At 41.0% G+C, this 27,359-nt stretch overlaps 1 protein-coding gene across 5 annotated transcripts in view; it reads right to left on the minus strand.

Moving 5' to 3' along the window:
- Positions 1-471: 471 nt before the first annotated feature.
- Positions 472-27,359, minus strand: part of LOC134629248 (RNA binding protein fox-1 homolog 2-like) — a 44,109-nt gene continuing 17,221 nt past the window's right edge. For 3 of the 5 annotated variants that reach the window (XM_063476414.2, XM_063476417.2, XM_063476418.2), the window contains 11 exons: positions 21,771-21,977; positions 18,710-18,880; positions 18,159-18,212; positions 17,927-18,019; positions 13,844-13,931; positions 13,585-13,641; positions 12,391-12,538; positions 11,787-11,832; positions 8,794-8,882; positions 7,778-7,850; positions 472-7,395 (listed from right to left, as the gene is read on the minus strand). In XM_063476414.2, coding sequence (XP_063332484.1) covers positions 7,351-7,395; positions 7,778-7,850; positions 8,794-8,882; positions 11,787-11,832; positions 12,391-12,538; positions 13,585-13,641; positions 13,844-13,931; positions 17,927-18,019; positions 18,159-18,212; positions 18,710-18,880; positions 21,771-21,977 — 1,071 coding nt within the window. In that variant the 3' untranslated portion in view covers positions 472-7,350. Of the gene's footprint in view, positions 7,396-7,777; positions 7,851-8,793; positions 8,883-11,786; positions 11,833-12,390; positions 12,539-13,584; positions 13,642-13,843; positions 13,932-17,926; positions 18,020-18,158; positions 18,213-18,709; positions 18,881-21,770; positions 21,978-27,359 lie in introns of those variants that run through there. The other 2 variants (XM_063476415.2, XM_063476416.1) reach the window with 2 other exon arrangements.

Here is a 27,359-nt window from a genome sequence, read left to right on the forward strand (position 1 = left end):
ATCTTAAGTGTCTAAGGAAGTTTAACTACCCATTCTAAAACTCAGAAATCTCTATTGTAGATAATAAAATATACTAATAGTTTCTATATTACTTCATTACTTTGGTATAGTATGGGGGAGGTGTGTATCAGTGGGAAAAGGTGTAAAACTTATGAAAATACAGTTAAAAGTCCAAATCTAACCCCTCCTTCATATTTTTCGATGGCATCCAGTGGGCTGGGCTGGAGTCTTTCCCAGGCCTTGTGTTTAATACACCTGATATAGAGTACTCATTAAACGATACACAGTGAATGCAGGTCAAGAGTTAAGACATGATTTTGTTGCTTTTTTTAGATTCGGAGACGACATCCCCGGCATGGAGGGTCTCGGTACAGACTTCACAGTGGTCTGCCCATGGGAAGCCTTTGGGGACATGGAGCTCAGCGACCTGGCGAAATATGGAATTGTCTAGAAACCCTCCCGTGCCCTTACCTCAATTATAAACCTCCCTGCACTAATTTTCCTCCACTCAGTCCTCTTATCTTTCACTTCACAGCCCAGGAGGCTTTCCTCTCCCCAAATCCCGACTTGAAGTTTATTGTGGTTGTTACACCCATATGTAGTTTGGGAAAAATTACACAAAAACTGATCAGCTTCTATCCTCAAGGTTGATCCAATTATGTGTCAAAGCTATCATATATTACATTAAATAGCTCTATATAAATTTATTTATTTATATATGCTTCACTGAGGTGTCCGTGTGTCAACCTGCTCCTCCAAACTCTCTCCCTTGTACTTTGTGCTGGTTTGTTTGTTCTGAGAGACCATTCAGATATGTTGAAAGCAAGTTTCCTCACAGCTGCATCATCACTAAACCTTCTCTCTTCTGCCTTTTCCGCTCCGCCCCTCCTCCACCTCTTTGGAGCTATTTTTTCTTAATGTACAGATGATGATGAATATATAAATATATATATTTTTATTTTTATGAAATATGAATGTAATGTTGCGCATGCTATTAATGTAGGAATGGAAGTTATGTCAATAAATACTTTCCCCTAGAAAAACCTTTGTGTCTTTTTGAACAGATACTACACTTTTAAGGTAATCAATCAAAGAAAATAAACATTTATGCGAGCCAGACAACGTCATAGACTTAAACATCTCAACATTAGTTACATGAGTTACATGCACACACTCGTGCAAGGGAACCTCATGGTTTCATGATATATGATGAAAAAATTTAGTTTTGTTAACGTAAATTATATAAAATTATATAGCTCCCATAGGTCATTTATAGCTATTTGATAGGTGGTTGCTGGGCAACGTGGCTATGTCATGAAATCTGATATAGATAAGAACCTTATGAAGCCTAAGATGGGCCTGCATGTCGAGTTTGGCTGCTCAACTCCTGATCATGTAGAAGAAGTATGCGGACAAAGAAACAGACAAACAGACAGAAATGTTTATGCATTATTTTGTGTATAGATATCGATCATACAGACTGCTTTCCATGGATATTTGTGATACTCGTTTTGTTTTTGTTTTTCTTCCTGTGGTCAACACAAGATTAAAGCTTTCACTTATCCAGTAATCCACTAAATCAATGATTATGGCACAACATTGTTTATGGACCTTTGTTATGATTCCCAGGTAATATCAATGACTGACAGGTTGCTATTTGAGGTTATGAACAAAGTATTTCACAAATACTGCCAACCAAGCACTTGGGCACAATCACAGGTTGTTCTGATTGTGATTTAAAAAATGAAATCAACAACAACAAATAAAAAATCCTCCGCTTTCCTCACTTGTATTTACTAAATCAGCCTCAGTGGTCTGCAAATTAGCTGTGGAAGATTCTCAAAACCATCTGTTTTGTCTGAAGGTTATCTCTGTAAACTGTGAAAATTCATTGCAAATTTTTAGCCTGTGAGACCCACTTTGAGACCTGCACTTTTTCAAAATGGGGTCAAAATGTTTATTAGGTGAAAGAGTCTCAGTGCGTGCTCAATAAGAGGAAATCCCAGAAAGTAAATTGTGTTCATTTGAACAAAGCATTTTTCCCACTAAAAACACTACATATAGGATGAACGATCAACTTCCTGGGAATAGATGAGAGGATTGATGAGGTATGACCTTAACTCCTTGTGGACAGTTACACTGTTTTTGTAAAATGAAAATAAGACATTTGTGGGGCTTTATCTGAAGATCGTCTCTGCCACTTCATCTTGTGACTGGGGGAAAGAAATTCAGCCCATGGAAACTAGAATTTTGCTCATGCTTGATCAGCTTTATCCAAAGAACCGAAGAATGCATTTGTTTTTAAAGCCACCTTCAGCTTCACTCAAGGGCTTGAGAGTGCTAGAAGGTCAGACAGTGACCCAAATTTTATATCTTTAGTCTACATAGAGTTTAATAGCAGAAAGAAAAAAGTAAGAAGATGTGCAAGAAAACATAAAAACAAAATGCATGGTTACCCGGCTTTGCTCCTTGGCCCTCAACTAGATTGGATGAACTGAAATAATTCTTGGTTGGTCATTAAAATCTGTGATAGCGTCATTTTACTTCTAGCACACTCATCCAGTGTAAAATCCTTATCAGCATGCTAACAAGTCACTTGACTTTGTCAGCAAACGATGGAGGTGTGATTTGTGTGCGTCTAGCCAAGTGCTTTGATGTTTCAAACTACTGGGTTTACAGATGAGAAAAGCTGGATTCACTGACCAGACTTTAATAGGTACACCTTGCTAGTGTTGGGTTGGACTACATTTTGCCCCCTTTGGCTGCATATTTGTTGCTGCACATCCATGATAAGAATCTTCAGCACATCCCAAAGGTGCTCTAGTGGATTAAAATCTGTGGATTACTCAGGCCATTTGAGAAGAGTGAACTCACACCAACACCAGTCTGAACCATCAAGACAGAATGGATCAGTGTTTTTATGCTGTTTCAAGCCTAATTCCAACCCTACCATCCATCCTGACCATCTGTCACCAAAACTATTTCTTCAGCAGGTCTTCTTGGTCATGTGTGCATGCCTAAATGCACTGATCTGCTGCAGTGTGGTTGGCTGATTAGTTATTTGCATTAACTAGTAGTTGAACATCTGTACCTAACAAAATGGCAGTGGCAAATGCAATTCACAGGAGTTATTTGTGACCAAAACTGAGCTGAAAGTTGAATGTGGATTATCTGGTGGAAACAGATACACCTACAGTGCATCCAGAAAGTATTCACAGTACTTCACTTGTTCCACTTTTTGTCATGTTACAGCCTTATTCCAAAATGGATACATTTATTTTTCCACCTCCAAATTCTACACACAACACTCCATAATCCCAAAGTGAAGAGGTTTGTCTGAAATTATCAAAAAATTATTACAAATAAAAAACAAAAAATATAATATGTACATAAGTATTCACAGCCTTTACTCAATACTTTGTTGAAGGACCTTGGCAGCAATTACAGGCTTAAGTATTTTTCAGTATGATGCTACAAGCTTGGTACATGCATTCATCTCTACCCTGACTGGTCCTCTGTCAAAAAGCATAATGCTGCCACCAACATGCTTCACTATAGGGATGGTAGTGGCCAGGTTGCCTGGTTTCTTCACACCAAAACAAGTCAATTTTTATTTCATCAGACCAGAATTTTGTTTCTCATGGTCTGAGACACCTTTAGTTGCCTTTTGGCAAACTCCCGTTGGGCTTTTATGTGAGGAGTGGCTTCCGTCTGGCCATTCTACCATACAAGCCTGATTGATGAAGTGCTGCAGAAATGGGTACCCTTATGGAAGGTTCAGAATTTCCATTGGGTTATTGGTCACCTCCCTGACTAAGGACCTTCTACCTTAGTAGAAGGGCCTTCCTATCTAGGAAAAAATGCTGTTGGTTCCGAACTCCAAACAACTGAGGCCACTGTCACTGTTGAAGAAATGTTTCTGTAGCGTTTGCCAGATCTCTGCCTCGATACATTGTGTCTCTGAGGTCTACACATAATCTCTTGGACTTCATGGCTTGGTCTGACATGCATTATCAACTACGAGGCCTTACATAGACAGGTGTGGCACTTTGTCCTACCAGCTGAATTTACCACAGGTGGACTCCAATCAAGTTGCAGAAACATCTGAGAGATGATCAGTGGAAACAGGATGCACTTGAGGTCAATTTTGAGTTTCAATGAGATGGCTGTGAATACTTTTTTCACTTTGTCATTATGGGATGAAAAATGAATGAATTCCATTTTGAAATAAGGCGACGGTAATGTGACAAAATGTGGAATAATTTGATTGGACAGTAGAAATGAATAATAATGATCCTTATTTATAGTAGATACCATCATGTTCATCCTACTATCATGAACACAGTATCATGGTTACAGTTTGCTTGCAGTGGCCAGTGTGGACAATAAAAGTCAATCTGCATCCGGGTTCGCCAGCTGCACTATAATATAAGACTCAACCACTTTAATTAATGCATAGAAAGAAAAAAACAATCTGAGAAGTTCAATCACAACAAAACATTTTTATATAAAACATTTTATATGGACATTCAATAACAAAAAAACATAATGGCAGTCAAGGGGGAATACAGACATGACAGAGGAAAGGGGACTGTCCATTGAGAAACCATAGCAACTATGAAGGATGACCACATAGTTTACTATAATACACTGGCAAGAAAACCACGACAGGAAAAAAAATGAAGCTGCCACGTGTCATTTGTGCGGCAGCCATTTTGTTTGTCACCGGGCCTTTTTGCCAAACAGCACTGTGCTCTTTGATGCGTTAACTAGCTTAGATTCGCTAGCTGCCTGTCATGGAGTTTAGTGGTAAAGAAGAACGCAGCTGGGCTCTGCTGCTCAGGATTCAAATATGAAAAGACACAAGATTCATGCAAAACTATTTTTTTTATATATAACTCGACAAGTATCGCTCATGCTGGTTTGTCCATGCCTTCAGTGGCTCCAAAAGTCCATCTTAGAGTATTTTGTGTAGCACATGTCAAGCCAGAACATGCTGGGTACTGTTAGCATCTTTGGCTAGTGCCTTTTTTTCTTTTTTTAAAAAAAGAAAAATTAAAAGTGTCTGAAGCACATTCTACATTAATATGGAGATTTTTTTTTTAAGTAACACTAAATGACTTGAGAAAATCCAACAGCAGCACATTTAAAAGAAAGGGAGAAAAAAAAGCAAGTTAATGAAAAGCATGTTTTCCTAATTGTGAGAAGCAGAAAACACAAAAGGTAGCTTTGAAGATGGATAAAAACAACTTCATATCCCAATGCTGACAAATTGTTTTTCGCCAGGAACCTTAACCTGTTCGTGTATGAGCGATAACACTTTTTTCAAACAAATCCAGAGTAGCCAAGCTGACAGATTTAGCCAGTGAAATGTGAGGAATCATTAAGATTTCAAACCAAAACAATACAGACTGCTTTAACTCAAGTGCTACAGGCCTATGTTCACTCATTCCAAATAGCTCAGTCACTTGCAAAACATGGACACACGTACACAAAAAAAAGTGTTACTGTATATTTTGAAATATGATAAATGTCAAGCTAGCGGATCCTATGATCAATCAAAAACAAACAAACAAACAAACAAAAAAAAAAAACAGCCTGGACTGAATAGTCAACCAAAAGGACAAAAGTTTGGTGGTGTGACACGCATACCTTTGTTTGTCCCCAACCAGCTATGCTTTCCAGCTGAAGAACTTTACTCCCAAGAGAAAAAACAAAGTCACTTGAAAATTTCCTTGCACCTTACAGGACAAGGAACAACACAGAAGATGAAAGTAAATAATAAAAACAGCTATAGGATTATGATAATAACAATAACAAAGATAATATATTTATACATACGGCAGAAAAATGTGCTTTCTACAAATCTTTGGAACAAAAACAAAAGCCCAAAAATAAAAAAAGCCACATTTTGGAAATATAGAATACAATGGAATAGAAATATGCACAATTGTGTTTTGCATTTAAATATTTACTACAAACTCACTAACTGAATCTCTCTCTCTTGCTCAGCAGTTGCTGCTGCAGCATCTTAAACACAATACCAACAGAAGCATGTTTCAGGAAGACTCATCCATTGCTGGACACTCTACAAAAGATGGAATATGAGGGGGGGATCCAAATAATATATTCCTACATTAAAAGGACCAACCACTATTTGAACCCCAGGGTTTAGTTTGGGTGTAAACTCCACTAAACGGGAACCTTTTTTCCCCCCTTCTTCTTCTGTGTAGTGTTGCCATTTTTGTAGTGTCGGGCGAAGTCCCGTGCACGGATATAAGCTGTTTTCATATACCTGACAGCATATTTGTACTTTTTTAATGATTTTTAACCCCAGGGTTCACTGTTGAATCCATGACAGCAGCGGCTGCTGACTCAAACATAAGAATGGTTTCATAAGAGTAATAATGAGAATAATTACAATTACAAATATCATTAATAATAATAATTTGGTAACTTTTTTTTCTCTCTAAACTAATTTCTTTGCATATAACAATTTTAAGTTTAAAGGTTTACCATTTCCACATACTAAGAAAACTTGAGGTAAGGAACAGCTCTAATAAACCCTCCCTCCTTCAGCTTTCGGACGTGATTTCTATAGCGTTATAAACCGTCACATCATCTCTCCAAGCTGCCACATTCAGTCTCCCTCTGCCAGAAAGAACACCGCGGGATTGGAAATCCTCTCCTTACTATCCGCCCACGTCGAGGAGGAATTATAAAATCCATCCGTGGGTGGTTTTATCATTTGACTCGTCATTCTGGTTCAGAATGTTTTCTCGGTGCTCTTTCAGCGCACCGTCTTTCTTCCTACTGCCCTGATGTTTTGTGGACACCTCCATTGTGTGTTTCCCTCTCTTTTTCCTTCAGCGGAGAGCGTGTGCAGGCCACACGGCGCTCGGCTCTTTCATGCACGCACACACACACACAAACACGCACACGGGTGACGGCTGTTTTAAGTGTCAGTTATCCACATGCAGCCTTTGGAAGAACATCTGGGCTCTGTCCCAAATCTTGTGCTGCTGAGTGCTGAGGGAATAAGAAGGGGAGACTATAATACAGCCGTGCAATAGGGAAGGAGGCCATCTTAAGTCTTATTTTTTTCTCTTCTTCTTCTTCTTTTTTTTTTTAACATTAAGGCCATCCTTCAGTCTTTAATACAGCATTCCTCTATTTCTGTAGTAGCGTATATAAGAAAACGTGGGACTGCTCTGGGGTGGGATCTGAAATATCTTCTTTGTGGTCAAGTCCACGTTTTAAAACTGGGTGCAGTCCACCTCCGTGACAACAGGGGGAGCTCTTTCAAAGTAATTCAATGGAAGAGAGGAGCTCCTGGGAAATGTAGTGTCTTTAGTAGGGAGCAAATCTACTGTAGCCTCCCCTGTACAGCGTAGCCTACAAAGCAATAAAAGGAACACTTAGTGAATAAAATCGTTCACTAGAGTCAGAATTGCAGTTGTTTCAAGCTGTGATTCGTCATTTTCATCAATACATCACAGAAAAAGACCAAAACTAATTGATTTGTCAAACATGATTTGCCTGTGTATGCATAGCCTAATAAAAGTACACAGAACCCTTATGCCAAATACACATTGGTAAAATAAAACTGCTCATTTTTCCTTAATTCAGGCTCTTTCTTAGTTGCATAAACACTATTATACCTATTAATCAGTGACTACAACATAACATATTCAAACAATACTTATTAATACTAAAAATATTGACATTTTCTTGCGAACAGACCACAAAACAGTATTCACGCCCTACGTGGACTTACCATGGCTCCAACGCCGTAGGCAGCTGGGGCAAGTGCAGCGTGGTAGGGATCTGCCGTGTAAACTCGTCCATAACTATCAGGGGGGAAAAAAGGTTACACAAGCTGATTTAGATTAGCTGCAAAATGATTCTGACATACTGCAGGAGAGAAACAAGTGTTGTGTCTTTTGTGAAGAAAGTTAGGCACACAAAATTAATGTTATGTTATTAGTATTTTTTCTGCTAGCTGTTAGAGACTACAACAGTGTCATACATACAGCCCACCCAAAGTGTTCAAATTACAGAGGAGGACGTCACCAAAATGTTAAAGTTTTCCCTGTATTTTAGATCAGGAAACACTTCACTGCAAAAGTTTAAGAACAGATCACATCGTTTCGTGTAAGCCAGAGGTTCATTTTTGTATTTAACCTTTACCTAACCGGGATTAAACGACTCTTCAGATTTAAAGTCTCTTTTGTAAGGGCGTCCCAGTCGACACAAGCATGACAACAATCAACTCTACATGCATCCAACATGGGAACCACCAGACGCTCAGTACTGCAATTATAAATATTGCAATTTATCACTTTTTTCAACTGTAAAATATATCCTCAAATTTAAACTTTGCAAATATCTGTTTTATCCAGTAAAATAAAATTATCTGACTTCAGTTATTTTTTTCTGCAAAAATGAGATCGTCGAGGAAACAAAACCTCCCAGAAATGTTGCCATAAGACAGACTCAGCCGCAGATTTTCTCCTAGATGTAAAAAGGTTGCTGTCTTATTTTTACTCGTGTGACTGAGGCTCTTAATCAGGAGGTAGCTTTGTCAACCTAAGCCTGGTTTTTCTGTAAAAGTTTGCTCACGTTGCTAATGTAACCTCAGGATGCTGGTGCATGAGATAGGCCTTGCTGTTCGTAGTATTTCCAGAGTATTTTAATGTTTTTAATATATCGATATCTGTCCCTGTATTGACACGATGTAGTCATGCAAAAGTACCAAATGTGATAAAAAAGTGTCCAGGACAGTACGCTCACCTGTCACTGTAAGCTGCCGCCGCAGCTGCTGCCGCCGCAGGCGTTGCTACTGCAGCCGGCTGGGCGTATCGATACGCTGCATAGCCACCCTGTGAGGAGTCGATGGAGACGAGAGAGGTGGAGGACAGAGAAGAGGGGAAGAGCGCAGCAGAGGAAAAGAGGAGAGAGAGAGTGAAAAAGAGATGCAATGAAAGGGCGGGAAGGACGGGACGGAAAGAAGAGAAAACTCTTGTTTAAAGTTTGCCATATTTTCTCTGCAGACTATTAAAAAACACTAGCAGTGAATCTAACGTGTTACATTGTGAGAAAAAAAACTGCTGAGAAGAGAGCGAGAGATTAACAAGCAGTCAGTCAGCAAAACTGGCTAATCTGGTGCAGTACAGCATTCACAAGGATGTAGCTCAGGCTCTGTGTGGCTCTCTCACTTCATGGCTAATGTGGGGGAAAAAATACCCTTAATTGCACACAATGCTGTTGTTTTTTTTAGCGTTTGTAGCTCTGAATCGCCTTTATCTATCCCACAGTGAGTTAGACATCAAGGGAGAGAGAGTTCACAGCCATAACTGTGCCCCACCCCGGTTCCCCTACCAAAAACACACAGTTAAAGAAAGGGGAAGGAGTGGCAGGATGATCGTGTCATTATCTACGTTTGGATGAACAGCTGATGAACAGACACAAAAATGAAACTACAGGTGTAAGAAGACAAGTCAGCCAGTCGGATTTTAAAAAATGAAAAAAAAAAGGGGGCAAACACACACACTCTCACATGGCCAGCAACCAATCACTGACAGACACAGCATGCTTTCCCAAATTCAGAACAAACAGTGTATTAGGCCAAACATCCCTATGGAAACAAAAATAAATAAATAAGGAAAGAAACACACACCACTGCATTCTACCCTAAGGAATCAGTTCCTGCATTCAGGACCACACAGTTGCTGCTATGGGAGGAAGGCTGGACCGGGGGAGGAGGGGAAGATGAGGGAAGGAGAGACGGAGAAAGTAGAGGTGATGGAAAAGGATAGGAGGGAATGTGGGAAATCACAGTGAACATAAGAGTAGAAAAGAAGGGTCTGATAATAATAAAAGGTAAAAATGAAGAGGAAGAGAAAGTACTGAACTAGATAAGAACCTTTAGTAAAGGTCTACTTTAACAGTCAAAGGAGGAAAGGATGAATAAAAAGGGAGGTTTGCAGAAATAAAAGGAGAAGATTTGGGAGGAAAATACAAGGGATGGGGCGGGGAGTCAGCCTTGTAAGTATGTCTGCATGCTGACATTGATTCAGTTAGCATGCCACAGGTGAAACAGATAGGGAGATTCCTGGAAGGGGTCTGAATGATCTGCTAATTGGATGAAGGAAAATCTCTCTCTACATCCCTTTAAAACTGCGAGTACTCAGTGTACTCAAATCACAGGTTTGCGTATTACTTATTTAGCTTATTTCATCTTCGTTAATACAGGAAATGCGATGTCTTAGAAAGCTACGGTGCACGATCGCTCAAGTGAAATTTAAAAAGCAGGTTTCACAAAATGAACAAGCGTTCGGGCTTAAAAATGACAACGGCGATTCAACCCCAATTTTCAGGGAGTTTCTCACAAAATAAATAAAGAAAACAAAACGCAGTGATTCAAACATGAAGCCTAACATTTGTTTGTTCCATCAACAAGAACCAAAAAGATCATGTTCGGGTATACAGGGCTTAACAAATTTATTAGACCACCTGTCATAAATACAAGAAAACACAAATGAGTCTTGTTCAAAGACTAAGGATTATGTTTATTAGACAAATAGACCGATTTCTTATTTTTACACCCAAAGCGGAGCCGAGCATCCTAAGAGGTCAGAAATTAATCAAGCTTAACATTAAAACCACTAAAACTATGTTTTTCTGCTCAGGGATGCAAATAAATACCTGTAATTTGGCCTCTTAATTAAAAAAAACATGCTTTACTATTTTATTCTGCTTTTACTGTCAAACAGTAAATTTTTTAATTCATTAGTTACAACAATAATTAGCATTAAAAGTATCATTTTAATTAAAGAGCTTGTGCATACTGGCAGATTAACCATTACAGAAACATAAAAAATGATTTTGCTAATTACAAATCCTGTTAATTCAGGGCACTTGTGGTATAAACCAAACATTGGGTGGTGGTCTAATGAATTTGTTTAACACTGCATGTGTGTGTGCACACTAATGGAAAGCTGATGTGTCAGCATAGATCAGATTCAATCTAGTTTTTCAAACTCTGACCAAACGTATATCCCTCGATCCCTTTTCCACTACTTCTGTTGGATACTGCACTTAATTTACAGAAAAACATATCAGACCAGCCGCTGTTTGGTTTTGTTTTTTCCTAATATGTTTTGCATTCTTTCCTCCCCCTTCCGCAACTCCGCCCATGTCAGAATCCAGTGAGTTAGTAGAAGAAGACAGAGAAGGCATTTCAATCTCAGATGGTCAATAATGTCTAGCAGCACGCAGTCATTGGAGACGAGGAGGATGCACACTGGCTCTCACACAGAGTGTGTAAAACCCTACCTGGGGCAATCTGCCACTAATGTCCTGAAACACTAGTCTACAGAGAGAACAGAAACATCTATTGTCAACCTGGTCACACACGCGCACACACACCATTACACACAGGCACACACTCGTAATCACATTGGTACAAACTAACTCACAAATGCACAGAGACAAACCCTAGAGGAGTCTACTCACGAATGAGCGCACGGTTTTGCCGTGTTGTGCTGGACAGCTAAGCGAACGCTGGCGCGTTGAATGTGAGACTGTGCAAATTTTGATTTCAATCAAAGGCCTCGTTTAAGTTTCAGTAAAATGTCAAGAGGTGATGAGTCAAAACACTCAAAAGTACACGTCTCTACGGGTTTGATCCGTGCCATTTCACACTTGAAAACCCACAAGGCAACAAGGGGGAGGGGAAACGTAGGTGACGAGGGAGGCAGTGGAGGAGAGGCAGGCGTACTTACATAGAGATCAGCTGCACCGTAAAAACCATCCTGATAGGCCATCACACTGAGAGAGAAACAGATAATACAGGAGAAAGGGGGGAGGAAAGATAGAGAGTAGAAAAAGGAGCGGTGGTGGAAGTCAAAACAAACAAAACGAAACAAAAGGGAAAAAAATGGTGCGATGCGCCACCATGTGGGCAGTGCAGAAAACAACAAACAAGAGTGACGATTGAGGGGGAAAAGATGGGAAAACGGTGCCAAACAGATTGTGAGAGAGAGAAGAGAGAAAGAAGGGTGAGATTATTACACACCGTGCAACATGCAGGACAAAAATACCACCTCTTTGTATGCAAATGCCTCAAAGTGATACTACTGTTTCTTCAGCTGCTTATTAAACATTGAAAATGTTATCATTACCATTTTGGAGTTACAAGGAAATGGTATTTCAGCTCAGCCAACCATCAATATCAACTCTCAATAAAAAAATTATATTCAAACACACAGCATGCATTATTTTTATTTTTTTATATAAAAGTGCAGCCATGCTTTTAAGAAGACGATTGATCTGATCTGTGACATCATCGTCACTATTAGCGGTGTTGTTATTTTTGAGCGTGTTTACCCAGGATAGGTGGGGATGGCAGGTTGTGGAACAGCGGCCCTGACTGCGCTGTAGACGGGCCGAGCACGACCTCGGAGATGAGCGCCTCGAAAGGTTGCAGCGGTCGAGGCAGCTGCTGCTGCTGCTGCTGGGTACGGAAACCCTGGTACTGAGAGCAAGAGAGACAGAATTAAAACACAATTAATTTTTATTGATGTCGATTAAACATTTAGATTGACTGAAATCACAATCATTTGTCCTACAAATCAATAAAAAGCAGCAAATGCTTGCTATAATCCCCCAGAGTTCAACTGATGTTTTCAAATTCAACTAAAAACCTACCTATCAACATCTAATATAAATCTATCTAACACACAGAAAGTATTCCACCTTCATTTTTTAAGCATAAACGTCAAACAGCTGTAAAATACTGGAGCAGAACGCTGAGTAATCCTTGCATTTCTTTTTTCTTCAATACCCAGCAAACTTTTCGATGTAGACTAACTCTCGGGCTGGCGGTATTTTCTAGATGTCTAGTCACGACTGAATAATAGTCCCCCGGAAAAAAAATTCAACTGACATCGCGGAAGTTACCATAACGCCAGTTTGAGGTCACCTCAACGTTGCCTGGACATCCTTGTAAGAGTTTTGAGAATTTTGTTTTGCATCGCTCTCCTTTTCAAGGAATTTTATTCCCAGGTGAGAAAAAAAAATCTACATGAAAACATGTTTCTCAATGAAAAAGGAGAGAGAACGGGAAAGAAAAAACAAAACACCTCAACAGTGCAACAAACTCACAATCTCACACTTTCGGGTCCACCACTTCTCCCACTGAGCTAATTGATTTCACGTGTCAGTAGTAGCACTCCTTCCTGAGTTTAAGATGCTGACATCGCAGACAGCGAGGGGAGAAGTGTAAGCGTGTGATGCATCAAGTTCATCTGGTAACAAGTGAAATGTAATTTGGGTGTTTATCTATTTAACTATTTAAAAAAAATATGTCATTAGATGTTGAGGTGACATTCACATAACAATGTGCTAGCTAAATTAGCTGTCATTGTTAAGAATAAATAAATAAATAATCTGAACTGTGTTTTGCACTTTGTAAAAATCAGAAAAGTTTGGCCTGACCTCTTATTGTGATCAGTTTTGGGAGACATGCAAGCAATGTTTGCTGGGTATCAGTCAGGTAAGAATAAAGGAAGGCTTGCTTACCTGTATAGAGCTCAGGACTGTAAATGCCTCCAACCATAGGACTCAGCTTCCATCCAGCTATAATAAAGGAAATTGACAACAACATGTAAACAGAAACGTGTCACAGAAGCGACGGGCAGCCAGGGTTCACACGACATTTACTCATTCCTCCATGTTGTTTGTTTCTTTGGGGAGGGGGTGGGTATAGTGTCTGCCGCTTTAATTTAGTGACAATAATTTCTGCCCCATCTCTCTGGTCCAACCGTGCAAAATGCATTACCATATGGCAGTGCCGCAAGGCCCTCTCCGTTCGAGTACGGCGTGGTCATCTTCTTGTTTGTCATCACTCTGGCTGTGGCGTTATTGACCTGGACACCAAAGAAAGTGATCAGAGGCTCATTTCATTCACTTTTAATGGTTGACACAAGCACAGTCCAATCACAGTTCAGGTTACGCTGAGTTTTGTCTGTGACACTTCATATGATTACTGGAGCTTTCATATTCAGTGAGGTGTCGTTTTACTTTTCACAGTTTTGTACTTATGACAGGGGTTAATTCTGTTGATGAGCAGCGATGGTATTTGTTGCATGCGCTTCTTTTGAAGGAGAAAGACATTGAAAACAAGGATCCTGGTGAGTAGTCAGGCAGTTTTGCACGCAAACAATGCAACCATTGGCACACAGAACAAAGAAAACAACAAAATATCTGAGATCAAAGGCATTCAAAAAGAAATCCAAGACCATTATTTTGCTACCTTAAAAAAAAGGAGGGAAAAAGAAGGTGAATTAAGCGGCAGATTCATCAGTTGAACACAATGCAAAAAACATCAATCGAAGAGTTCATACACAAATTACACACGGCCAATCAAGAGCGCATCACATCACCAGAGGTGAGCAAAACTAGCCAGTCAGCAAGCATCAGATGCAGCAAGAGACCAATCAAATAAGGTCGGCAGCCCTCCCAATCAAATACACATCATACAGAAAAAAGGAGGAAGGAGGGAGAGAGAACAACAGAGAAAGGACAGAAATATAAAAGGGATGCAGAAGGAGGAGCCAGTCCACATGAAAACACACAGAAAAAACACACACATGACGTGGAGAAGAGAGACAGCGAGTGAACAGTCCATCCAAATGTGCAGTTCTTCAAACAAACAAACAATAAGATGCAATACACTCGTACAACATTCATCTGACTGTTTGCCTACATTGGATCTAACTGTACGTGAGCAGTGATGGAGAAATGATGGATGGAGCAAGAACGAGTACAGAAAGAGAAAAAGTCTAGATAAAAGACAGAGAGGATGGGGGATGCAAATATCATTCCTCAAATCAAAAAATAAAAATCAAATGAAAAGAATCAAACAGAAACCACGGCTGTGAAACACTGCCAGGCATTTCAGATCAGTGTCACACGCCAGAAACACCTCGAAGCACACAACCACCAACACACACCATCCAGAACCAAACTTATCGAAAACAAGAAAACCGCTTGACAGAAATCAGAACAAAGAAAAGCTGTCGCTGATTTAAAAAAAAATTCTACTAATTATTTCATGACAGCTTTTTTAAAATCGTTTGTATTTTTTTTTCTCAAATTATGCATACCACATTTAGTAAAATTGCTTTACGATATGCTTGCATCCCCTTTTGGGCAACGCACTATTCATCCACAGGTACAGCTTTAAGAGGAAATGTCACGTCTGCACAGCCGTATCTCTGCAACTGTCTGCAGTCCGCAAATTGGTGCAGAAGGTTGTAGTCAAGCACTACAGCACGCCATGATATACAGACTACTATTATCCCCTCTCCAGTTAAGCTAACATTGCACACATGCTTTAGCATGCTGTCCCACTAAGGTGCAGAAAATGCAGCTATCAGCTGACACATGACACAGAGAGATGACATAGTACTATATGACGTCATACAGATGACGAGAAAGAGAGTAAACCATGCAGGATACAGCTCTGGAATTAAATGCTGAATGCAGTTAGAGAGGTGATTGGAATGAACGCATAAGAAGTGGTAGTCATAGTTGTTGCACTTGCAGATAGATGCAGTACATTCAGTTACACAAGTGGCCTTTTTGTAATGCCATGCGGTCAATGGCTAATCACGTAAATCGTTTCATTCACCACCTCCCCAAATCAATCACAGGATTAGCCAATCAGGTTCTGTCAATCGACCAATCAAGCCTCCCTTAAGTAAGAGGAGTCCTTCATTTGGGTGTTGGGTGCATCGTTACTTATTCTTTTTAATTTCATTTGGACGGATGGGGTTGGGGGGAGGGGTCATTCAAAGATGATGCCATGTGTACACAACTTACCGTTGGCAGGGAAACGGCGTGAGGACACGCGAGCAGTTACCGTGGAGACTGACAACAACAACAACATACAAAAATCATCAGGGAAATAGAGAAAATATATGTAAGAAAGAAATGATGAACCAAAAAAAACAAAACAAAACAAAAATAAAAGAGTAAACATAAACAAAACGAGGTAATGAAAAGCAACCCCCACCCTGTGGTAGAGAGGAAGTGATGTAACAGGTCACGTGTCAACAGTCACCTACAAGAATCAGCCACATCACAACAATCTAGCCTCTAAAAAAACAATTAAAAAAACAACAACAACAACAAAAAACCCTCTGCGAACAAATGAAAGAAACAGAACGGAAACAGAAAATGTCAGAAATTAAAATATAACTTGGGGAAGGAAACTACACGTTATAGTATTGTCCAGGTTATATTCAAATAACTGACAAAGTTATCACTCAAAGTCTAACTGATTCCCACTCTCTGGTGTTTGTGCTACCTGACTACATCCCATGAGGGGGAAAATGGACAGAGAAATTTAGGTAGGAATGGACAGCAGAGATGAAGATGCATATGGGACACGAAGTGGGAAAGACAGACTGACTGGCCGGGTGGGAGGGGGGGAAAATAGAGTGGAGAAAGATGGAGGACCAATGAAATAAAAGGACAGGAGAGGGGATGACTATTCTCTTCACTTGTTTGTTCTGTCTCCACCCTCCATATTTTTTATTTATTCATTTTTTTAAACATTCTCCACACCCACACACAAGAGACAGAGAAGAGAGCAGGACATTCAGGACCATGCAGAAGAGCTTTAGTAGCAAGTGGAAATAATTTTTTAAAAAAGAAAAAAAAATCAAAAGCGTGATTTTAAAATCAAAAGAGCCAGAGCAAATGGCGAAAGCACGGTGTATTTGATCTCCCAGGCCATTTGCAACTGAAACATTGCTGAAACCGAGCTCATGCTGACAAATTAAAGGAAAAAAAAGGAAAAATAAGTCACAAGAAAAAGCACTTCCATGAGATCTAGTGTTGTTTTTCAGGAGCGCTGGATGCAGGTGTGCGTGTGTGTGTGTGTGTGTGTGTGGGTGTGTGTGTGTAAAACAACACGTCTCTTTTTATTTTTAACCGTTCATCTTGCACATCTGAGATTAAAGGGTGTTTTTTGTTATTTTTTTTGTTGGCTTTTTTTAAAAGCATCAGAAATGACACCATACTTCTCACAGCAGCCTTATTCCCAAAACTGCCCCCCTGAAAATGCCCCACCCCAACGCCCATCATGCATCAATCTCGTAAACACACCAAACGTAAAAAACTACGACTCAGTGGCAGCCGCGCAATTTCAAGTGAAAAGAGTGAAAAATCCTTGACAACATCTGAGCCAGTGCTCCATCCATGCAACATACAGTAGCCTCTTACACCAGCAGCAAGCACTTTTCTTCCCCCCCACCCAAGAGGAAAATAACTGAGAGGCTTTTAACTGCTCATCCAGTCATAAACACAACCATAAATCAAGAATGGCCACTCGTCATGATCATGGAAGAAGTGACGATGATGATGAGGATGATGAAAAAGGTGCAGGAAGACAGATTAAACAAAAATAATAGTAATTAAAAAAGAAGAAAAAAAATCATCCATGCTGTGACGGAAGCGGATATCATCAGCAATCGTGTCGTAGTGACTTCTCACCAGCCATGCCTGTTGTGTAGCCACTCCACCCAGCATGCTTTGCAAACCACACGACTTTTAAGGATCAAGGTGCAATGGGACAGCGCACGATATCGAGAAGAACGAGAACAGCATTAACAGCATGAACATCAACAGGAAGTGGCTTCGAAAGAGACGCCTTTGCGTGCGGCACCACTGCACCATGCTATAGTAAAGCCGAAGGGAGGGGGGGGGAGGGGGGGGGTTAAACAACAGCCATCCGGAAACCTTCTCTGGGCCAGAAGAATTAAGGTCACAGTTGGACATGGAGGGGACACAGAGGAGAAAATGGTCACTGTTGAAAAAAAATTAAAAAAGGAAAAAGAGGCGAGCGTGCCGTTACCTCGATTTTACGTCCTTCCACCAGCGTGCCGTGGAGCTTCTCTCTGGCCCTCTCTGCATCTGCGCTCGACTCAAACGTAACAAAACCGAAGCCCTGCAAGCAGAGGAGGGTAAAGAAACGACAAGGAGACGCAGGAGGAGGAGGAGAAGGAGATTGCAGTTAAGCTTTTTTTTTTTTTTTTTTGCTGCATTTCGAAATGCCTGACATGTTTTCTTTTTCCTCAGTGTCCTACCTTCGATCCCCTCTCGTTAAAAATGATCTCCACATCAAGGATTTTGCCAAATTGCTGAAACAAGAAACAGGAAAATAATAAATTAATTAATTAAAAAAAGAGAAGGAAAATGAAGAAGCTGAGCGAGCATGTAAGTCACACACACTGCTTCTCGCCACGGGGTGTCAGCACTGTTCAACCACGATGAGCTGGCACTGAGCCTACACTGGCTGCTTGGTCTTCTACCATATCTTCCTTTCCTCTGTTCTTTTCTCTGCACTGCATTTTAGAGCCGTTCCTCTTGCAAAACAGGAGGGAACCAGGCCAGATTATTACACTTCACTTTAGATAAGCTGCTGGAGAGCTGAAAATCTAAATAATCAAATAAGACAATGGATTCTGCTCAGCAAAAAACCAGCATGGCAAACCCTTGTTTTTATATAAACGTCACTAGAAGATAGCAAAGGGCTGCAGTCACTAGATGAGGGGGGTTTAGTTTAGAGGGGATTTTACTCTGTTACGTAACGATACACAGTGGAGGGGGGAAAAAGGCAACGTTCTGGTCCGCTTACCCCAAACATCTGCCGTAGGTCAGGGTCTCGGAAGCGGAAGGGGATGTTAGATACGTGAAGGCGTTTGGGGGTGGCCTTGGAGTCCGAATCGTCTCCGGCGTTCCCCCCGCCGCCTCCACCTCCCGAGCCAACCCCAGACTGGCCATCAATCTGGGAGGACCCATCTGACTGCTTAGACACAAGGATGCAAAAAGACAAACAGAGACAGACAGACAAAAACAAAGAGGTCTTGTTAGGGTTGCGAAAAGACGATACGCAATGCACCATTAGCTGACAGACTGTCATCTGTCAGATTTGCACTGCAGTAGGCGCTGCTCGCTGCTTCCATTAATCAGCTGATTATTGTGCTGATTAGTTCATTAATCAGCTTGCACAAATTATGGATTGAACAGGAAAAATGTCCATGTAATTTCAAAGTACTCGCTTTGACTAGAAACAGGGAAAAAGCACAAAATATCGATTATGAAACATAATCGATATTTTGTGCTTTTTGCCTGTGAGAAGAACACAAAGACAGTATTTTTCCCTTTCAGGAAACCTGGGAATTTTTGGCATGTTGCTTGAACAGAGTCCAAAATTATTAAAGGGAAAATTAAAACAGCTGCAAAAATCTGTGAATTGACTCAAACAACCGACAGAACATAATAAATAAATGATTTAACCTCAACATATTTGTATGACTGTATGACTGTTTTTATTCACTGCAAATTTTATTTCATGTGACGCTGTAGTATTTGATTTAAAAAATACTTATGGCACAGTCCAAAAGTCTTGAGCCACCTTTCATTTCTTTATATTTTGCTTGAAAAATTTGAAAAGATTTGCAGTGATTTATTGAAACACGTGCAAACATACATGCACAATATAGTATATAAGGCAAAAAGAGAATTTGTACAATTGCAGCAAGCTTAAAAGTCAATATGACCAGTGTTGTTGTTCAACATAGCCTGAACTCTCTGAGGTCCGGGCTTTGGGGAGGCCAATCCATGACTGGTAGAATTCCAGCGTGTTTTTCTATCCAGGAATGCTTTTGATGTTGTTTGGGACCACTGCGATGCTAAAAGTGAAGCTGTTGTCAATTAAGATGCTTTCCAGATGGTAATCAATGAGGATCAAACTCTGGCCTTACTTCTGAATTCATAATTTCATATTTCAGCAGTTTTAACACGATCCCCAACTCCACTGGCTCAAAAGTATGACAGAGCCTCCAACGTGTTTTACAGATGGCTGCAGGCACTCACTGCTGCACCTCCATCCTGACCTCCTCTCTACAAACTGACAACAATTTGTACCAAAAAATGTCAAATTTGGATTCATCACTGCATAAAATTTGTGGCAACAAGTATTTGTGTTGTCTGTGAGATCTTTACTGGATTTCTTCTTATTTCTTAAGGACATGACTTTCTGTTTATCTGGTGTAGGTAGTTTTCTTTAGCCCTGCCACTTCTTTTCTCCTCCATTTGGCCAGTTTCCTCAGCATTTTAAGGACACGCTGCACACCCTGCTGAGATATGCCAAGTTTTCCGCTAATAGCTCTTTGATAATCACCTTGTTGGTGCAAAAATAAAATTTCAATTTCAAATTGTGTTATCGCTGGCATTTTTCACAGATTCAACTAAAGAAATGGGGAAAAAATTATGGGTCTTTGTGACAGACTGCTAGTAACGGTGCCAGAAGTGCCAAAGATATAATCTAAAATTGGCTCTTTGCTCAGTTGTCTGCTGTGTGGAGACAACACCGCTTCATATCTTGACTAAGGATTTTTTTTTTTTTTTTGCTTGAATTATTCATAAGTCAGTGTTAAGTTGCTTAACAAACAACAACAAGGGGGAAAAAAGCAAACATTACTCTAAAAATGAGAAACTTTAGGGACTGGAGTGAGTAGAAAAGCAGCCGATGTCCAAAGAAAAACTTCAAAAGACCTTCAGAAAATCTGGCTACTATATATAAAGAAATGAGGTGTGGGTCAAGACTTTTGCACAGTACTGTCATTCTCTGGATTTGCAAAATTAGACACACAGTCCAATCTAAACATGTAGTTTCTCTCAGCTGTCCAATTTTAATATTTATAAGGATTTATTGTTGATGATGTTTAAATACCACCATCTGAAAAAAATGAAACCTGAATTGTTCGCCTTTTTTCCACCTGAAAAAAAAACCAGTGGATAAAAATTAACTGTGTGGTGAGAAAACATTGCATATAACATTATATAAGTGGCGGCCATCAGCAGTAACACCCATGTCAAATTCCTGCTTTAAGCAAATTGTGTTTTCACACTTCTGTCATTTTTTAAAAAGTTGGGTAGGCAATGTTACCAACAGTCGTTCTTTGTGTGAGCGTTTAGCTGTGTGGGCTTTTGCATGTCAAAGTGCTCAAAGACAAACAAAGCAAAAAGAAGAGTGAAGATTGGGCTGTAATTTGCAAGTCGACCAGAGAAGAAAAAAAACAAAAACCCTCCAAATAAATGTAGCTATTCCACCCTAACTGCTGGATGAGTTAAAAAAAAAAAAAGCTGTTTTCCTATCATAATGATAGAAAGCACTTAGAGAGTGAATTCCAAACCATGGCAAATGACCTGTTTTGCAATTTCAAAGAAACTGATCCAGAACTCTCCCACTCTTGCCTCCAAAACATTTAATGGGTTCTTTCTTTGCCCGCGCTCCACCTTTCCACAGTTTCATGAAATATGGTTTGGTAGTTTTTACATAAACTTGCTGACAGACAGACAAAAGGCAGCCTTCACACACTCTCTCAGTGTTGTTTCTGCGACAGTGAAGTGGCCACAGAATCGGTTATGACAGGTGGAATTATTTGTGTTTGGAGGAACGATCGTAACACAGAGAGGTTTATACATTTTAATCGGAGCGAGATAAAAACAAAACAAAATGTGAAAATGTTACAGCTCAGTTGAAAAGAAAAACTTGAATTGTGGTCACAATTAGTAATGTGCTCCTATAATGTTCTCATTTCAGTCTGTAACGTGTATCCCACTCACTAAGCGCCCTCTCAAGGCACAGCCTGGGTGTGGGCTGCCCACAGAGGAAGGAGGCCGGTACTCACTTGGGCACTGAGGCTGTTAGCGGCGTTGGCTGCGCTATTCGCTGCTCCGCCGGCTTCCACGGGACCCTGGACGGCCCCTGCAGCATACAGGCTGCCCCCGTAATCCAGGGCCAGGCCGTTCTGGGGGGGCGGTGGTGGAGGAGGCGGGAAGGCAGAGAAAGGTGGGGGGACGAGTCCCTCCTGACCGCCAGCACTATCCTGAGAACCCTGTTGGAAGAAAAAGAGAGAAAAGTGAGGTGGGAGTGAGAACTAAAGTGGTCGGCTGGCGAAATACCACGGTATCTTTTACTAAGAGCATCACCCGACCACACAGAGACCACTTCCCCAAGAGCGTCAGTCTAAAAGTCATACAGGCATGGATATTATATTTCCATTTTCCTGTGTGTGTGTGTGTGTGTGTGTGTGTGTGTGTGTGTGTGTGTGTGTGTGTGTGTGTGTGTGTGTGTGTGTGTGTGTGTGTGTGTGTGCGTGCGTGTATCTAACCCCCCACCCCACCCCCCAACCATTAAATATTCACTGCTGCCACATCTATTATTGAGGGTCAGATGCCTCCATGCTCAGTGTGTTGCACAATGATGAGTGTCTAATGCCTGCACGCACACTTACAAACGCCTCTGCACACAAACCACCTTTGACACGCAAACACCCACACACCTAAACGCTCACACAAAGACCAACTGTTTGCAAGGAAGCCGGCCCAAGTACTTCGTACATATTATCCCCCCACCCCCAAGAAGATGCATGTGTAAGATGCCAAAATTCGAGCTTGTAGGAGAACAACACAGGCGTCCATAAACACATGGTGGAGACACATAAACATGGCAGAGGCATTAACACAACACACACACACGCGCACACACATTCCTTACTGCTGGCAGTGGGGTATGGATACCCTAAATGGTAACAGAGAGCCAGCAGGGATGGGAGAGGATGGGGGCGGGCCGGGGGATTTGAAGATAAAAGGTGATGACAGATTCAAGAGACGAGGCCCGATCCATAGCTGCAAAGGATTACTCAAACTTCACCAGATTTCTAATTCCAATAACTGCAGTGTTTGGTCATTTTATTAAAGACTATAAAAACACTACGATGGTTTTCTGGTTCAGAGAGGGATGCTTTAAATGCTAATGTCAGCACGCTTTAAGAAAATAAATAAATAAATAAATCAGGACATTGTCTGAGTTTGTCCTTTTTCACACAAAGTACCGCAAAGCATGAAACGGTCTACTTACGACGTGTTCACACTACCAGAAACAGATTGCCTGGATGAGACGTGCAAAAGGCAGTAAGCGACACCCCCTCACTTATTGTAGCTGTGAACGCAGTGGACGATTAGCGGAGCGATTTGCTCACCGGTACAATCTGACCTCTCACATGCTGGTAGATGAGCTGACATCCAAAGTGATTGCACTGGAGATTTGCTCACTGCCATAACACCTTTGTCAGGTGATGTAAGAAATGCTAAGGGCTGCAGAGAAAGTGTAAAAACAGTTTAAAGCAACAAACTTAACATACTGACATTTAGCAGGTATAAAGTATTCACTATATGCATCTTCCTTCTAAAAGGGAGTTTTTTTTCTTCCCACTGTCGCCAAGTGCTTGCTCATAGTTTGTTGCCTAATGGTTTTTCTGTATTATTGTAGGCTCCCCTCCAATATAAAGTGCATTGAGGCAACTGTTGCTGTGATTTGGCGCTATACAAATCAAACCGAATGAAATCAAATCTTTAGTGGTAAGATTCATCTACTGGGGACCAGGAATGTACAAAACTATTGTGGTAATGCATTCAAGTGGTTGCAGAGATCACACTGATTGCCAAAATCCAGTTGACCATCATCATTAATCTGGCGTGAGCCACGTTAGCATGTTAGCCCTGATTTAAAAAACAAAAAACTCTACCAACTCTCAATATTTTTTTCACCACACCTGATACATAAGACACATATGACATTAAAATGTACCAGAAAATGAGAACTAAACAACCTGATACCGACACCAGAAAAAAAAATCATAAAAACTAAATTATACATTTATAAATCACAATAGATACAAATGATGACGATATCTAGAAACCCGGAGTAGCACCCATTGTGTAGCCTTTTTTGTTCAGCCTATTCTCCTTTGCTGTGTCTTTCTAACCTCTTTGTTCTTCTCATTTGACTGTAACAACTAATTACTACAATGATCATCATCATTGCTTTATTAGGAATAGTACTAATGTAAGACAGACTCGCAAAGACAGTAATACAATAATTAATTAGTAAAAGAAGTTACAATGTCGCCCCCCCCATCGGCATTATATCACTTCTAAATAGACTCAGTTGAGCCTACCTGACATCTGCTTGGCTATACTCACTTCAAGTGGTTGTGTGAGTGAGAGTGTGTGTGTGTGTGTGTGTGTGTGTGAGTGACAGGCTGCAGCGATGCCCATCTGAGCTGCACAATAGATCACTGTCCCTTTGGGAGTGTTAGAAGTGTGTGGGAGGGTGAGTATGTACGTATGTGTGCGTGTGTGTTTGTGTGTGCGTTTGCGAGCATGCCATCTGTCTCCCAGCTTTTGACCTTTCTCAGCGTCACACCTGTGACACTGTAGTCCGGCCCCTCGACTCAGTAACAAACCGGGGGATGCACGCGGTCGACACGGATCACATCGATATTGTGACACGAGAACAGCTTCAGCTGAGCTGCTCCCAGCGAGCAGTGAGAGAGAAACTCTGCCGTGTAACAAGCAGACAAACTTAAGCAAATAAAGCTGGAATTTGTTAAACTTAACAACTTAAGTATTTTTTCTATTGGATAAATCCTAACTCTAAATACAGAACATAGATTTGTGTACATTTACTATAAACATCAATCTAATGATTTCTTCCTGGACTACTTTTTTTAAGACATTTTATCAGTCAGAAGCATCGTCCTTGAAATGCTTTGTTATTAAAAGGAAAATGCCGCCCATCACATATCAAAGAAATTCGTTCCTGTATGTACCTATATACAACCTCAATGGATTGAGTCAGGCAGCACTGGTCAGGAGACTCCTACAAAGTTAAAACCAAGTATCAGAATGAGGAGGAAAGGTGATTTAGGTGACTTTGAAAGTGGCATGGCCGTTGGTGCCAGACAGGCTGGTTTGACAAACTGCTGATCTACTGAGATTTTCAGATGCGGCCATCTCCAGGGTTTATAGAGAACGGGGGGGAGAGAAAAAAAATCCAGTGAGTGGCAGTTCTCTGGGCGAAAATGCTTTGTTGACTGGAGAGGCCAGAGACAAACAGCCAGAGTGGTTTGAGCTTACAGAAACGTGGCAGCAACTCAAATAACCACCAATATGCAGATGAGCATCGGCGAACACAGCACAAAGAATATGGAAGCAGATGGCCCACAGCAGAAGACGACCACACCGGGTGCCGCTCCTGTCATCTCGGAACAGGAAATTGAGTGGCACGGGTTCACTAAAAATTGGGACAAAACGTTGCCTGGTCGCGATGAATCTCGATTTGTGGTGCAGCACTCAGACGGACGGGTCAGGATTTGGCATAAACAACACGAAAGCACGGATCCATCCTGCTTTGTATCGACGATTCAGGTTGGTGGTGTAATTGTGTTGCAGATGTTTTTTTTTTTATGGTACACTTTGAACCCCATGCTGTTTGTGATCATGCCCATCCCTTTATAATGACAGTGTACCCATCTTCAAATAGCTATTTTCAGCAGGAGAATGGGCTCAGTGGTATCTTCAGTATACTCCACAGTCTCCACATCTCAATCCAATCGAGCACCCTTGAGATGTGGGGGAACGGGCAAAAGGAGAAAAAAAGAAAAAAGAAAAATCGCTTCATGAGCTGCACGATTCCTTCATGCCAGCGAGGACCAAAATCTCAGAGGAATGTTTCCAGCACCTCGCTGAATCAATGCCACAAAGAATTTATGCAGCTCTAAAAGCAAAGCGGGGTCTAAAACTTAAGAATAATCATGTCTGATATACCGGAACTCACAAGCCGGTAAGTAAATGAGTAAAGTTCATTTTTATAGCGCTTTTTGAGACAAGGAATGGTCACAAATTGCTTTACAGAGGTAATTTAATCAAATCCAGCCCACGCCAAAGGCAAAGTGGACGCACATGAATGAAGAAAAACAACACAGTGTCTGTCTGAACACATGAGTTTTAAGCTGCCTTTTTAAAGAACAACAAAAAAAAAAGATATAATTATTCATCTAATCATTTACTAGAAGATTCCTGGTGCAGAAAATTCTTTGCATCGTAGCTATACTTGTCTTTCCTGCCGACGTGAGGCGAAAAGGAGACAGAACCAGATGCTTTAAGCGGAATGCTTTGAACTCGTCCGTTAAAGGCTGCAGCCGCGTTCTGCCTTTTGTGATTTCAGGAGTGTAATTACAAACAGAAATCCCGCCATCTCCCTGGCTCTCGCTCGATAACGTGCACTAAAATGCATGTTTATCGCTCATCTCAACACTGTGAGCCTTGCCCCGAAGCGCCGCTGCCACACCATTTCGCCGCACGCACACATCCCCGCAGCTCGCCTGGCAGGTGAAGAGTCACCACCTCGGGCAGAACAGAAACCGCGATCCTCATCTTCAGTGGCTGCCACTTGAGCAATACAGCCACCAGATTACTGACCACAGTGTCCAAGTTTAACTTCATTCACGTTTTCAGATAGCAGCTGTGTCCGCTCATCTAAACTCTGCAGCTGTATGAACCTCTTCCAATCTCGCCCACAAGCACCCAAATTAAGATTTTGATACAAGATAGCGCCCCTCAACATCCTCGCCTCCGTGTCCTAAGTTTCACGTCGCAGCGCAAACACCTTACACCTTGGCGAGCCGTGCTTGTGATTTGCACAGATTGTTCCTGTGATTATTATAACCTGCCAGGGTTTTAGGATGCATGCTTTTAGAGGTGTGGGTTTGCAAAATCTCAGCTCTTCCAAGTTCCCAGAATAAAGAAAGAGAAATGAACTGCTGCATCTCTTTTCCTGCATTACTCCACCCTCTCATTAATTTGGTTTCTGTTATTAGCTGTTATGATTTTATGCTCCAATTAGTGAACAAAACATGCATTTTTCTCCTTGTTGTGGGGAAAAAGAAACAACACTCTGTTACATCACTGGTGGCAATAATGTGAACATTAGCTGCAATCCTCTGATGAGAGATCCTGAATTCATTACATTTGCTCAATTCAGAGATGCAAAAAAAAACAAAAGGAGAGAGAGCAGAGATGTGGAAATTATCTAGTTTAGATCAAGCTTTTAACTGCAGCTGGGAAAAAAACAGACATGTTAAGTGACACACTGAATGACCTCACTTTGCATAAACCCATCCTAGATTAAATGCATTTGCGGAGGTGAATATGAGAGTAGGTGGAGCAAGCAATTCTGGGTCACCAGGTAGGAGCTAACCTGGGTGGCAAACAGAAAGAGAGAGAAACTAGACCCGCTCCCGTGTCTTCCCTCGAAAGGGAAAGTTGATGACCCCAGATTGGGTGAAGCGGTGAAACGGGAAAAGCTGAAAGGGGACAATAGGCTGGCAACATTTTGTGGCAATGAGGGAAACCTTTTAACTGTTTCAGCCGCT

This window comes from Pelmatolapia mariae, linkage group LG6, assembly GCF_036321145.2.
Source record: "Pelmatolapia mariae isolate MD_Pm_ZW linkage group LG6, Pm_UMD_F_2, whole genome shotgun sequence".
NCBI classification, from domain to species: domain Eukaryota; kingdom Metazoa; phylum Chordata; class Actinopteri; order Cichliformes; family Cichlidae; genus Pelmatolapia; species Pelmatolapia mariae.